The sequence below is a fragment of the Tripterygium wilfordii genome, chromosome 23 (assembly GCF_013401445.1).
Source record: "Tripterygium wilfordii isolate XIE 37 chromosome 23, ASM1340144v1, whole genome shotgun sequence".
In the NCBI taxonomy this organism is placed as follows: domain Eukaryota; kingdom Viridiplantae; phylum Streptophyta; class Magnoliopsida; order Celastrales; family Celastraceae; genus Tripterygium; species Tripterygium wilfordii.
In genome coordinates this window covers 9,643,125-9,658,048 of record NC_052254.1, presented here as the reverse complement: position 1 = coordinate 9,658,048, position 14,924 = coordinate 9,643,125, and the positions used below count along the sequence as shown (strand labels likewise).

General features: G+C 35.1%; 1 protein-coding gene across 1 annotated transcript; it reads left to right on the top strand.

The window, feature by feature from the left end:
• Window positions 1-4,340: 4,340 nt before the first annotated feature.
• On the top strand, window positions 4,341-10,608 carry LOC119993718 (protein CONTINUOUS VASCULAR RING 1-like). The gene is made up of 7 exons (XM_038840936.1): window positions 4,341-4,620; window positions 5,579-5,631; window positions 6,794-6,903; window positions 8,296-8,463; window positions 8,551-8,648; window positions 9,680-9,806; window positions 10,174-10,608. The coding sequence occupies exons 1-7, from the start codon at window positions 4,471-4,473 to the stop codon at window positions 10,266-10,268; spliced, it is 801 nt and encodes a 266-aa protein (XP_038696864.1). The 5' UTR covers window positions 4,341-4,470; the 3' UTR covers window positions 10,269-10,608.
• Window positions 10,609-14,924: the final 4,316 nt, after the last annotated feature.

Sequence of the window (14,924 nt, the reverse complement as noted above, 5' to 3'; positions counted from 1 at the left end):
AGTTAATCAAATCATACACAACCCTACCATAAATTGTAATTCATACCTTAGAGAAATACAAGTCAAATAATTCTATTCATATTCATCTATATGGTATCGGAACAACTTTAGAATTGTTGATTTCTTCTTATATTCACTATCACTCGGTTTATTTGAGTCAAAATAGATCATTTTGAGCATTCTTCTGCATATGTGTTTTTCCTTCCATTGAAATCTCATTATTTTCAGCCTTAGTTGCCTTTAATTTTAGGCCTTAATTGCCTTCAAATACCTTTTTTTCTATATTGTCTAGCACTTGTTAAACCACTATTCTTACTCAAACTTAGATTAATCAACCAACCCAAACTCCTTATAATGAACTTCAGATCATTCAACCATCTTACCGTCTCAATGAAAAAAATTATATGGTCTAGTCTCAAGTGGTTCAAACAAAATTAAAAAGGAAAGAAAAGCTTAGCCATCTGATAGGCCCCATACCGAGCAAAGGAAACTAAAATTTAAGACTCGGGACATAGAGGATTCTCTTATTAAGTCATGGCTTTGGTATTCGATGCAACCAAAGATTAGTGGGAACTATATGCTTTTGACCACGGCCAAAGATATAGTCTTGGTTTATGAAATTAAAACCAAGATTCATTCAACAAAACAAGGTACAATGTCGCTTACATATTATTAGAATACCTTAAATTGATGGTGTATGGCTTGAACTTGATTACTATCAAAGTATTAAGATGAGGTGTAGCAATGATGCTAAAATTTGTGACATCAGAAAGAATATATAACAAAGTCTTGACTGGACTCAACTTGGAGTTCGACCAAGTCTGAGTACAAGTACTTCGAAAGGAAGAGGTGTCGTTCTTAAATGAATTATTATCTATTATTCGAGCTGAGGAGGAAAGGAGGATTGTGATTTTTGACTTCCTTGCTGATGAAGGATCTGCCCTGATTGTGTCAAAGAAGTTATCACCTCCCAAGCAAATTCAGAACAATAGAGAATCATATAAGTCCTAGGTTAATAAACATGACCTTTGGTGCAACTACTGAAGAAAACAAGACATACTAAGGAGATATGTTGGAAACCAAAGGAAAACCACCATTTGGCAGAATGACGATTTTTTGAACAACATCATTGTTAAAACATATTAATGATGCAGTTCTTAACAAGGTTGTATGGTATTATTCTAGATAAAAAAAATCTGCAACAACATCTGATCAATTAAAATTTTGCTCTAGAATATGCCTTGAGACAGTTTTAGATTGCAAAATATTTTTGCAAATTCAACAAAACCCATAAATCCAAAACTTTAACGGAAGCACTACATGTCCATAATTTTGATGTCCATAATTATCCATAATCTAGATTATGGACACTAAAATTATGTACACATATCATTTTGGAAACTTTAAACACGTAGTCTAAACGTTTCTGTTAAGTGAAGAAGATATGCAAAAGATATTGGGTAATTTTCTGTGTGTATTGCAATATGTCAATGTACATCTTTATACAAGGGATATGTAGCTAGAAATAGAAACGTATTAACACTAATTCCTATAATCAAGTAATCATGCTAATCAACCTATTGGAAAAAGCTGTCATCTTAACAATTCCTAAACTTAAGTCAATAAAAGATCCTATAATATCATAACATCCCCCCTCAAACTCAAGTAGGTAAGACTGAAATCAACTTGAGTTTCTGTGTACAAATACAATACAACATAGATGGGGGAAGTTCATGTTGACTTCGACTACATAATCCTTTATTATTTTTTTCCCAAACTACTTTTGAGTTTCGATGAATTCAACTCTTGTGGTCTTGATAATCAAAATTATTTGACGTATTCTTCAAAACCGTAGTCTGCAAATCATTTGTTTCAAAAAAGTGTCATCTCCTAACCTTATCAGTGTTCCAATTAAGGTAATATATATAAAATTGTCATATCCTCTATAAATCAATTTTGTGAACTTGTTTTCAATCAATGATTGAAATAAAATACAACAACGGTGGGCGCCACATATTTATTGTGAGACTCGCTGCATATATAGTTGAAAAATAAATTCACAAAGTTTATTAACACTTTTAATTCATGTAAGAGAATTTCTATATATCTTATGATCAGAAAATATGATTTTTTTAAGGATATTTGAGTCGTTTTACTACCTTGAATGCTAATGTTTATCCAAAGAATTTTTTGGTACCAATTTAAAATACGAATCACTTTTTAATAAGAGGGTTAAAAGTGAAATGATAAATAAGACCACAATTTAGGTCTCACTTGTTTAAAAAATAGAGAGATTCTAATGAAGGTGTTGCTATTGAAACCCACCATGTACCTATATCTATCTAGAAAAAAGTTAAAAAAGTCAACAAATGCTGTTTCTCTCTCTCTACTAAAATCCTCTCTCTTTCTCTATTTCTATGCATTAAAGTCATCAATGTTATCATTACACTATCATCTGCATGTCTCTATATATTATTTTATTTTTGTGTTTTTTATACTTTCTTTTACAAATGACCACAGAGTTAATTAATTTGTGCAATCTAATTAATGCAAAGAGGAATTTTGTTGATTGTAATATTAAAGGACATAGTCGTCATTAAAAAAGGACGTAACCGGTATTTTAGCAATTGTTGACGAGCTCCGTTTCGGGCGAACCATACCTTGTCGGAGTACCTCATATTGGCCATCCGAGTTCGTTTAGTACCTCATATTTGCAATCAAAGCTCAGAGTTTACTTTTTCACATGTTTGATTTTAATTCTGTTTTAATTTAGTTGGATTAGGGTTTTCAAAACATATTTAAGCCTTTGGGCTTTGTTTCAAATTTATTATTAAATTTTATAAAAATCTTGACTTTTTACCTAGCCTAGTGATAAGCATGCTCATGTCTTGTCTTGTCCTGTGTTATCTGTTTGAAGAGAATATATTCTCTGTTAAAGTGTATAACTATTTAGTTACAAAGAATATATTCTCTGTAAAATGGTGTAACTTTTTTTTGCAGAGAATATATTCTCTGTAAAAGGGTGTAACTCTTTAGTTCCATCAACAACTTCAAGGTTAACACCATTAATCTATATATACATATACATGGTTGTTCTTGGCAATATACATACCAGCAGAAGATATGAATTTGGCAGTGATGATCAGTGGACTCGTGTTTACAACTCACTGAACTTCTTTGCATTAGATAGAGGAGCATCGATTGAGCATTGGATGACTATGCCCGACATTGGTCTCTTGATTGCTTCAAAATTCAATGTGATATTACACGTTTTAAGTGCTGCACAGAGCTTCACGTATTTTCCACTTCGATCTACTCCACCACTGTCGTATCAACATGTTGCTATCACTATCAGGTACGTAAATAATAATCACTACGTCCAGGTTGCATTGACAGAGGGTTACCCGATGCCTCCTATTATGCCTCAATGGGTTCATTTCAAACATGATTGCGCAACTGCATGGGCTACCCCGTATGAGGAGCGAATTCATGCGTACATGCAGTATATTCGTCCTAGGTTTCATTCCAAAACCATTGTGTTGGAAGATTAGAAATGTAATATGTGTTAATATATTTGAATAAATTTATTTTAAATATTCAAAACTTTTGTGTTATTTAATTTTATCTCGTACAAAATGGGAAAAATCGAAAATTCAATCAGATTGCGTTAACTTTGTTAACAAAAAATAGAGGATACATAATTACCAACTAAATGAATAAAACTATATATAATTTAATCCTCCACGCTCTCTGATGTAAATTATCTAAAAATAAAAACATATAATTGAAAAATCAATATCATATCAGTAACATATTATCCTCAATTTGCTTATAAAATATACAATTGTAGCGCAGGAAAAGGAAAAGGAAACCATTGAAAGTGGGGGAGGCAAGAAAGAGCCAATAAAAAAATGATAAGAAAAGAAAATATAAATAAAAATTAAAAATCACATTAGATTCTCCTGACATATTTAGCACTTGTCATGTCAAATAATCCAAAAAACTATATTGAAGATAACACACGCACAAACATCAATGTCAACAAAACTTTTCAGTCAATCAAATTATGTATAGGTGGGTTTAAATAATAAATAGATTGGGTGTATTTAAAAAGACCCTTATAATAATCCGCGTAGCTTAAAATCCCCACCAGATAATTCTTGTTCTCATCCATGATTGTAAAGTTACTACTCGGAATAAGAGATAACCCTTTCAACTTTCAATAAACAGTTGCACTGGCACTCAAAAATGTATTGGTGACAGCTCATCACCTAATCCAGCAACAAGTCAACAACAATAAGAAGGTCTTTAAATATATTAAAATCACAAAACACAAAGGACAGAAATCAGCAAACGTATTTGGCTTTGAATAATCCGTCCTTTTAATCTTAATTAGTGGCTGCTACCACCACGCGCCCTTTCTTCTACGACGCGGTGGTCAAGCGAATTCAACCAGTGGCGTCGGTTTGGATGGGCGATGAGAAATCGACGATTGTGATGGCCACTAGAGACAGAGAAAGAGATCGGGAGCTTCTCATTCCCGTCGCCGACTCCGTTCACGATGACGCCGCCTCTCAACCCTCCTCGTCTTCCTCGTCGTCGCATCACACAGGGCGCGAGGTGAATTATTCTGGATTTTGAAAATTTTTTTTTAATTTTTTGCGCCTTTTAGGTTGCTGATTGATGTTTTCGTTCGTTGACTTGGTTTTATACTGTTTAGTGGGGTGAACTACGCGGAATTTTGTAATTATCTTTGTGTTTGCTGCTTCGTTTATGGCTAATTATGGCGTCATTTTTGAGGTTCTTAGTTGAGGAGTTTAAGTTGGAGCTCCACCTGCTTTAACTTTACACTTGAACATAGGATAGCGTTGATTCTTTTCAGAGGTTCGGGGAGATGTGCTGTTGCTTTTGTAGCTGTTTAACTGTTTAAGAAGAGTCTGATTTAGCTAATTAAAGACCATGGTTAGAAACTACTTCAATTACAATTTCTTTTGCGTCTTAACATGAAATTCTTACATAATTAGTGGGCGTTTTATTGGGATTTTAAAGGAAATGGATGATAATATGCCAATTTATTGTCATGTGGGATTCTTGTGGAAAAATCTAATTCAATTATGCAAAATGCATTGAAGCGACTTAATAACATTTAGAAGCTAGATGTTTTGTCTGGTTCTTGTTTTAGCCTTTTAGGATCACAATACCAACAGGCAAATGTCAATGTAAGATAAAAAATGTTATGGATTTTCAGTAGGCTGCAAATCAGGGCTGGCTGATATTTTCTTTTCTGTATTCAATCTCTATCTGAGTTTTCCAAATGGATGATGCCTCGCTGTTTTAGCTATCTAGTCTTCATGGATATCTTCATTTTCCTAGAACTGGTTTGCCCTTTAATTTTATCCCTTGTATAGGTTGATTTAAGTCTTTCTATTAAATATGCCTCCCGACAGATTTGGTTCGAAAATCATTGCTTGCGGCCATACAAGTCTTTTAACATACTAAATACTTATGTTTGTGTGTTTGTGGAAATGGGTGTGCCTAACAAGTATTTTCTGATATCTTCTCATATTGTATTGTACAGGCTTTTTACATGGTTATTAGGAGCTGGGCTTCAAAAAAGTTTGTGTCTGGATGGTGAGCGATCCATTCTCCTATCTTTTGTATGAACTTAACTGTATCTTTGGATTCTTTACTCAGTTTATTGCCTGTCGATTGGATAAATAGATTATTGATACTAGTATCTGCTTGAAAATTGCTTTTCATATTTATGTACAGAATGATTGTTATGTAATATGGCTCTGAACTAGGATGATTAGCTCCTAGTCCTGCCATCTTATCTTGTACACTTTCTTGCGATTGTATTCTGGTGTCTATATGTGAATCGTGCACAAAGTTTGCTCTTATATTACGTTCTTCTCTGTTGATATGAAATATTGTGCTATTGTCTCGCTTATGAGTTATGCCTCTTCCCCATCTTCAAATCATAGAGTTCATATTTGAATTTTTTTCATTTCATTCCTTGGAGTGGCTTCACAGAAATCTTCATCTCGAAAGAACTCTATTAAATTGAGAATGGAGGAGGGAATTTCATCCCAATAACCCAGAGACCTCCTTGATCCCTTGTTTGGATGAAATGTTTAAAAAATTCTGGTTATCATTTGCTACAGTATTTGTCTTTGAAACAATAAAATCATTTATTGTAGTATAGATAATTGAGGATGGAATGATGGATAGGACCGATAGGTTCCCTCACTCAATTATTGGGTCGTCCTAACTTTCCAAAGTGAAGTAAGACATATGATGCTTTATTCTGTTTTATCCCAGTCATGCATGAACCTCTTTGTCATTTTGCATGACCGCTCTGATCCCTTATCTCTGGGAGTTGCAGACTATCTTAGTTGGTCTATATGGTATGTCTCTTTAATTAGTCTTTATTTAATTGAGGCAGAATTTGATATCTTGGAAACATTGACTGTGCTTAGAGCTTTATTTCTTTTGCTCTGGCATTGTAAAACACTTGAATGGGCATGACTAGATATTTTATATTTCGGTGAATTGAAGAGGCTCTGGTGTCATTAACAGTTCCAACGGAACTGTGTTCCACACCATTTAAAATTGATATGTAACTTTGTGTTCCGTAGTATTGCATCACTGTTCCTTTGATTTCTAATGAGATAGCATATACTACTACTTGCCTCTTTCCTCTTCATCATGTAGTTTGCAGTCTTTTTGTTTACAGTCCACTTAATTTTCTGAATGCTACTGCGGTAGTTGCTTATTGTTAGCTGTTTTGCAGTGTCATCCTGTTGCCAATAGCTATAACGTTCTATATAACGTGGTGGTTTATTCACTTTGTGGATGGCTTTTTCTCTCCAATCTATGCTCAACTTGGAATTGATATTTTTGGTAAGCATATCTCTTAAATAGAATTTTACTCATGTCCTGTCCCAATTCTTTTGTTGGTAATGTATACTATGCATATCACAGTTACTTTTTTAGAATTCATGCTACTGAGACGGTAGTTTAGATCCAGGATGCATTTTTTTTGGCCTGTGTAGTGCAAATATTGCATCTGTTAAGTTTTTTTTTTCTTTTTTCTTTTCCTTTTAATGTTGCCTCACAGATCTGGATTCTCATATAGCGATATGATTATTCCGAGAGGTCTCCTCTGGTTTTAATAGTCATTATATTCAATATGCAAAATTTTGTCCAAAGCTTTTCCTAGCATTGAGCAAGCGGGAAAGCTTGGTTTTCATCATGGTACCCTTGGCGGTGATGCAGTAATTGTAGCATGAATTACTCTGGCAGTGAATATTTACATAAGGCTGTTGTACACTATAGGAGAAATAAAACAAGGGATGAGAAACAATGGGAGAGAATACTGGCATGTTACCTGTAAAGTATAAACAAACCCTCAATGAAGATCTCAATGAAGATCTGGAAATGAGAGAACTATGCAAGTATATATAAACTTTAGGGCCTATCCTTATTTAATTAACATGCGAGCCTGTGCCCTAGTGGTAGAGTTGTAGGGTTGTAACCTAGTGATCACAAGTTCAATTCCTGAAAACAGCTTCACCTCATGGTAAGGTATGTGTACATCCTGTCTTTCTCATACTCTGCCCACTACAGGAGCTTTGTGCATGGGAGTTGTTTAACTTTAACTTATATTTAATTATGCCTGCGGAAAGAAAATATAATCATAGATACTTCAAAATTTCTACACGTAATTATATTATCAAAACACCTCTACTACATAAAATGGAAAACCTATAGACATTACTCTGGTAAAAAAATATAAATAAAATCCTGAAGTTCTAGAATCAGACATTACCTCTATGTGAAGCTTAATAGGTTAATTTGTTTTAAACAGTGGCTGTATACAATTAAGCACCAGCTGGCTGTCCTCCATACTCCTTGACCCCTCATTTCTAGATTCCCTAATCCCTATCCTATGACTTTACCTGTACTCACCTGTTATTTGCTCTCCATGGCCAGGAGTTGGTGGATGAGGATTGCACAGCATTGGACTCTTAAGATTTTACACTTTTTAAGTGATATACAAAGTTCACTATTTACAAACTAAAGGAAAAAGATGTTTTCTATGGGGCTCGTTTTTAGACATCCATAGTTAGCACATCGCTAATTTTGACCATCTACGAAATATAAATGTGCCTCCTGTGATGTATTTGCTTCTTTGTTGTCTAGTTTTGGGTAATTGATTGTTTTGAATACTGGTGATACATCCAACAGTTCATACTCACGTGTCACTGATGTTTATTTTTGCTCGCTGGTTAGGTCTGGGATTTGTAACTTCTATATCGTTCATCTTTTTGGTTGGGGTGTTCATGTCATCATGGTTGGGTGCATCTGTCTTGAGCCTAGGGGAGTGGTTTATCAAAAGGATGCCTCTTGTTCGGCACATATACAATGCCTCCAAGCAAATCAGTGCTGCCATATCACCAGGTAGATTTTTGGCTGATTTTCTTTTCCTAATTGAATGTGTTGGGTGGAAGAGAAGTTAACATTTGCGTCTCATCTTCTTAATTTCAGATCAGAACACTCAGGCTTTCAAGGAAGTAGCCATCATAAGGCATCCTCGTATTGGTGAATATGCATTTGGGTTCATCACTTCATCCGTTGTTCTCCAGGTCTGCTCCGCCCACCCTCCCTTGCCTTTTATTTTTTTGTTTTATTGAGTCATAGATGTACATTCGAACATGTGGCCCAGTGGTTAAATTGCATAGGTGCAACTTAGAGGTCACAAGTTCAAATCTCGAAAACAGCCTCTATGCAAGGGGAAGGTTGCGTACATCTTGTTTATCCCCGACCCCGTCCACTACTGAGGCCTTGTGCATAGGAGTTGTTTGCCCTTTTATTGAGCCATAGATGTCTCAGTCTCACGTGCCTTGATGTGCATATAATCTTATTTGCATCAGTTGCACTTATGGGCTTTAAGCACTTTTGCAGTTTGCCCCATTGATTAGTGTCGACCTCCAAATCTAAAGCTTGGTTTTATCTGAATCTGGTGGTGAGTTTTTTTTTGTGTTAGGGCTGTGCACAGTTAATTTCTGAGGAACATTATTGCTTACTCTGTCAGTCAGTCCATAATCTTGCAATTTCTCATCTTTTCCCATTAGCTTATCTATTCCACTCGTGGTCCATTATTCTAGATTATTTATTTATCCAAGTATTTAGGGCTTGTAAGTGAAAGATATGTTATAGTAGGGTGGCCATTCCTTTCGGCACCTTGATGGAACATTTTAGAGATTTCCCTTGTTTTCACCTGCCCTTTTGAGAACATAAACTTTAGTGGCTGTGAGAATTAGGTTGAGATGGAAAATGTAGTATTTGGCATTGACCTCTGATTTTTCTTTTGATTTGATGTCTGTTTTACATTTGATTAATGGGACAAGGTCATTGTGGCCCCACCATTGAGCATTATGTATTCTTTCAAGAGAGATGCTCCATATTCTGCCTTTACGTGCTTGCAGAATCCTGAACTTGTTTCTTAGAAGAATCTGGTTTGTGGTTCTGCATGTAGATTTTGTATGTGAGCTATTTAATGTCTTTAATAAATTATCAATACTTCTTTTTAGAAATAAAATTTTTTATCAACGACAAATTGATTAACATTTCAGATGGCTATTAACAATTGAAACTTTTTTTTTGAACACTGCAGAATTATTCTGGAGATGAGGAGCTATGCTGTGTGTATGTTCCCACAAATCATCTTTATATCGGTGATATATTTTTGGTTAATACTAAGGATGTTATTAGACCAAACCTTTCTGTCCGGGAAGGCATAGGTAAGGAATTTGATTACTTCATTGAGACTTTATGAGTTGTTTAGGCAGGATGTAGTAGAATGTTCCCTGTTGCTCTAATTGTTTAGGTCCTGTTAACATGTAGCAGCATCTTAAGTAGTGAGACCCAAACTAGGATCACCATCATCGTTAGGGGATTTAATTAGCATATTGTGCTATATCTGGTACATAAAACTGGACAGCTTTAATATCTTTGCACGGCAAGAATTTCTTCATTTATTAGATTTGGAATGCCGTGAATGTCCAACATGTGCACAAATGATTAGCCACAAATCAAAAGTGCATTGACGGAGGAAAATGTATATTATTGTTGCAGTCTTCTTATCATCAACCTGCTATTTGGTTGCAGAAATTGTTGTCTCTGTGGGTATGTCAATGCCACAGATTCTGTCAACGGTGGATTCACGCGGCCTAGGAGATATAAGTAGACTTGACAGAAGCTGAGCTTAAAAGAAGCTTGTTGTAGGGTCATCTATTCTATTGCTTTCTTTGGATTCAGAGTGAGTCGTCAGAGAATGGCCACACAATTAGTTAGGATGGCAATGTGAGAATCCAAATGGAATATATGTTTACAATACGGGAAGCGTGGATTCAGATGGTATTTGTAACATTGTTTGTGTCATGTAGAATGTAAATTTAGTGCTTGCTTGGAAATATAGCTGGGTTGATAACGCAGGTAGATAGGACTTTTGGTATTTTCATACTCTCTCTTTTCTTCCACTGTTTAGAATGGTTTCTATTGCTTTTTACTCAGTTTTTTGCAAGAAAATTCTTGATTGATTCCTTTGAACTTGTAGATGATAGTTAACTGCATTACAGGTGAAAATGTTATTTTTAATGTAAATTTGCTAGGGTTCATTCAAGTTGGGGATGTGGCCGTCATACATCGAAACGGCATTTTGATTTTTGTTATATAGGTAAGGGTAGAGGCAGGGGATTCAGTGTGAGCAATTCCTGGACGGACTGTACCAACTCTCTGTACCCTTTGAGCCAGAAGAAGTGATATCTGTATTCCGTAGAGCAAGCCTGTTACTAAAATTTTGCCCAATTAGAAAACTAATTCAACTGTGATCAAAATTAATATAGGTTTATATCTGAGTCATTAATTGGAGTGGTAAGGAGAATGTGTATCACTTTGATATCACGGTTCAATCCAGAGTTTCAAAAAAAAATTAAGGAAATTTTATCTACGTATTATAAAAATATTATCCTTACATCACTTTTTTATTTTTTTTTGTTGTTTATATAAATATTTTTGTATAGAATGACATTACCCTTCATCTTTTAAATCACTAATTAAAAATAATAATATTAAATGTAACTGTTCGTCACTGCAAAAGTAACAGAGGATGGACAGAGGATGGACAAACGATATGGGGCATTTATGAAAGGGGTCATGGCAATGGCCTCTCAAAAGATTGAACAAAAGGTCTTGTCGTAGCATCACTCCATGGTATTGTTTGTATATAAAAATTGGGTTGCATATATTTTGATGTGCTCTTGTACTCTTGTCGGTTTGTGCATGTCAAGATTCTCAAAGCATAACCGTTGTCACATTTTGCATGTGATACAAGAGTCCTCTATCACCTTTATGAGCATGCCTAAATCCTAAACCCTGATTTATACTATTCATGAGCATGCTTATGAGAATCTTGGCAGTTTCTCATCTCTCTCATATCCACCTATATGCATCTCTTTCTTTCTATGTGTATATCCACCAGTAAAGAATTGAACTAAAAGAAGGGACAACAACAACTTATAGAACCGTACCAGCATCCCAAAGAAGTGCAACCGAGATCTATTGTGGATATCAGGATATGGATTACTTGAGCGATCTTTTCGACTACCACTTGCCAAACAGTTCAAGTGAACATGTAAATACAGATATTGATTTAATATTTTTAAGTAAATATTTTTTATTTAGTGTATTTTAAGTAAATATTTGTATTTAATGTTTTTCTACACATACTCAGTGTAAATTATATTATTGATAGGGTGATTTTATCTCAGTCGGAATAAAGCAAGAAGACGAACATGCGGACGAGATGACAGATAATATCAAAGTTGACAATAGATGTGAATTTGAAACTGATATGGTATAATGTTTTAGTCAATCAAAATATGAGTTCTTTTGTTATGTTGAATGAATATTAGTAAATTTCTAATAAGAACTAACACATTATCAGGTGTTCAAATTATGACAATCGTTGATCGATTGGGTCCAACAAATCGGACGCAAATTGGGATATATCATCATTATTTAGGGATCAGATCTTGGTGGGTTCGATAAAAAATACAGATTGCAGTTTAAATGTGATCGCGTGGCAATTACCAAAGCAAGAAACCCTCAACGAAGCAGACTGACACAAAAAAAAATAGAATGTCCGTTTAAATTGAGAGGGAGGAAAATGAAGCTAGACGATGATTGGATGGTGGAGGTGGTGTGTGCGGAGCATAATCATGATCCTGCATCATATATGGAGGGACATCCATACCCCTATCGGCTTTCTGAATCTGAAATTCAAATTATGGTTGACATATCTACGCAAAATGCCAAGTCACGGGGCATATTGAAGAAGTTGAAAAAGCGAGATCCAATGCATGCAAGAAGCACAATACCGCTGAGAGATCGAGTCAATCACATATGCAAGTTGTGTTCTCATTCCTCAACGACCATGAATGCTTTTTCGATTATCGGGTAAACCATACAACCAATGAGGTCGAAGATTTGTTCTTCGCACATCCTGGCTCTCTAGATCAATTGCATGCATTCTCGCATGTGTTGTTGATGGATGCGACATATAAGACCAATAGGTACGGGTTGATCAGTTTCCAGCTATACTGCATCCTTACATTAGGGAAGTACAAGATGTAAAAGCTGATGGAAATTACGGCTTTCGATCGATAGCTGTGTGTCTTAGTCATGGGGAAGGTGAATGGCCCAATGTCTGGTATAACCTAATGGCAGAATTGGACGCATTTTGGAAACAATATGTTGAAATACTTGGTAATGAAGAGAGGGCATACAATGTTAAACACTCACTGAACTTTTTTCGAGATGATGTTGCAGCACCATTTGAGCATTGGATGACAATTCCAGACATGGGTCTATTGATTGCTTCTGCATACAATGTGATATTGCATGTTCTTCATCATGCAGAGAGTTGGACATATCTACCACTACGTACAGCTCTTCCACCACCCTATCAGCGCGTTGCCATCGCTATACGACACTTAAATGGTAATCACTACGTCAAAGTTGGTTTGACAATGGATTATCCAATGCCTCCCATCACTCCTGAATGGGTTCACTGTAGGCATACTTACGCAGCTGCATGGGCTACTCCGTATGCGGAACGATTCGATGCGTACATGCACTCATATGGATTCATCAAATCTTCCGAAAATTTTATTCATGTACTTGAATAAATTATTGCCTGTCTTGAAAAATTATTAAATTAATAATAAAAAATATAATTTATCTTTTATTTATAGAAAAATTAAAAAGGAAAATAATAAATTAATAAAAACCAAAAATATTAATCAAAATCAAAACATTTAAATTAATAAAAAAAATGGGTGAAAAAAATACAATTAAGAATGTGATCTTTTTCTTTAATATATGTATATATATATGTTTAGTATATGTATATATATATATCATAAATATATATATATATATATATATATATATATATATATATATATATATGTGAGAGAGGGACATGACATGAAATGAAATGACAGTCTAAGGTGGGGAGGGGGTTCAAAATAGGGGGTTTAAATATCCAAATCCATAAAAATTTCAAGCTAGAATTCTGAGTTGACACTCACAAGTGACAATGGGAATGTTATGGAGTGATGCTACGACAAGACAGAGCAAATAATGAAATAATAACCCGGTCCAAGGATTCGGCTTTATCCCAGCAAACAAGAACATAGTAACAGTAGATGTGAAAGTCTCCGATGTTTAAACAGGAGACCAAAGGCTGCAGGAATTCTCCCGCTGGTGGACAGTACTCATCGAGTGGGCATTTTATAACTCTCATTGCTCAAGCTCTTGGGATGATTGGGACACGAAAGATAAGAAGGAAAGTAGTGTTGGAGAAGGGGTGGCTCCACAAAATAACGATGGTTGGGTTGACTGGGATGATGCGAAATATGATGGATTTGATAACAAAAGATAATTTACCCTAAACACATCAAGGGTAAATTGATCTTTTCACTATAATTTTGTGTATAAACTTATAATTTTTTGACGTAAACTTATCATGTTCAAAAAATTGTGTAAATATAGTATTTTTGTTGTGCGTAGATAAAATTTCTCAAAAAATTATCACAGGTTTATTGAGTTTTTTTTTTTTGTTTTAGCATCTGTACGTTTTTTTTTTATTGGGTATTTGTCTTCCCTTTGTAATTTATTAGAGAACTAACATCGTTCCGCTGTTGGTAATAACGACACCTATTTGTCTTTAGTGATGCCGCTGTTACAAACAGCGGCTTTATTTGTTTTTAGTGGTGCCGCGGTTACAAACCACGACAACCTTTTGTTTTAATAGAAGTCGCTTCTTTAAACGGCGGCTTCAATTCAATTATAAAGGACCCTTTTTTCAATGACGGCACATGAATGCCTCTATTGCAAACCGCGGCACACGTGTAAAACAAAATCGTGCAACCAGCGACAATAGGGCTTCATTTTACACATAATCGTCTACAGCAACCGTGCCGCACACCCACCCACACTTCGTCGTCGAGTGTTGGTTCCGACCTCCCCACCGTCGTCGTCGACCATTGCTCCACCTCCAGACGTCCATTTCCGCACTTCCAGCTCTACCCCGGTAATATGATGAATATTTTCATCAAATGTATGGCAATATGCACAAAATATTTTTATGGTTATCCTTCATTGTTCATCTTATGGTTTTCCTCCATTTTTACAAATATTGTTTTGATGGAAGTGATAAAAATAATTTAGAAGAGGAGAATGCGTAATTGACAGTATGCCTTTGTGGTTCTTGTTAAACAAGTCAACATAATATTCTCTTATTGATTTCCTGTTTCCTCAATCAAAGGGAAATTGTTAAACAAGTCAACATAATA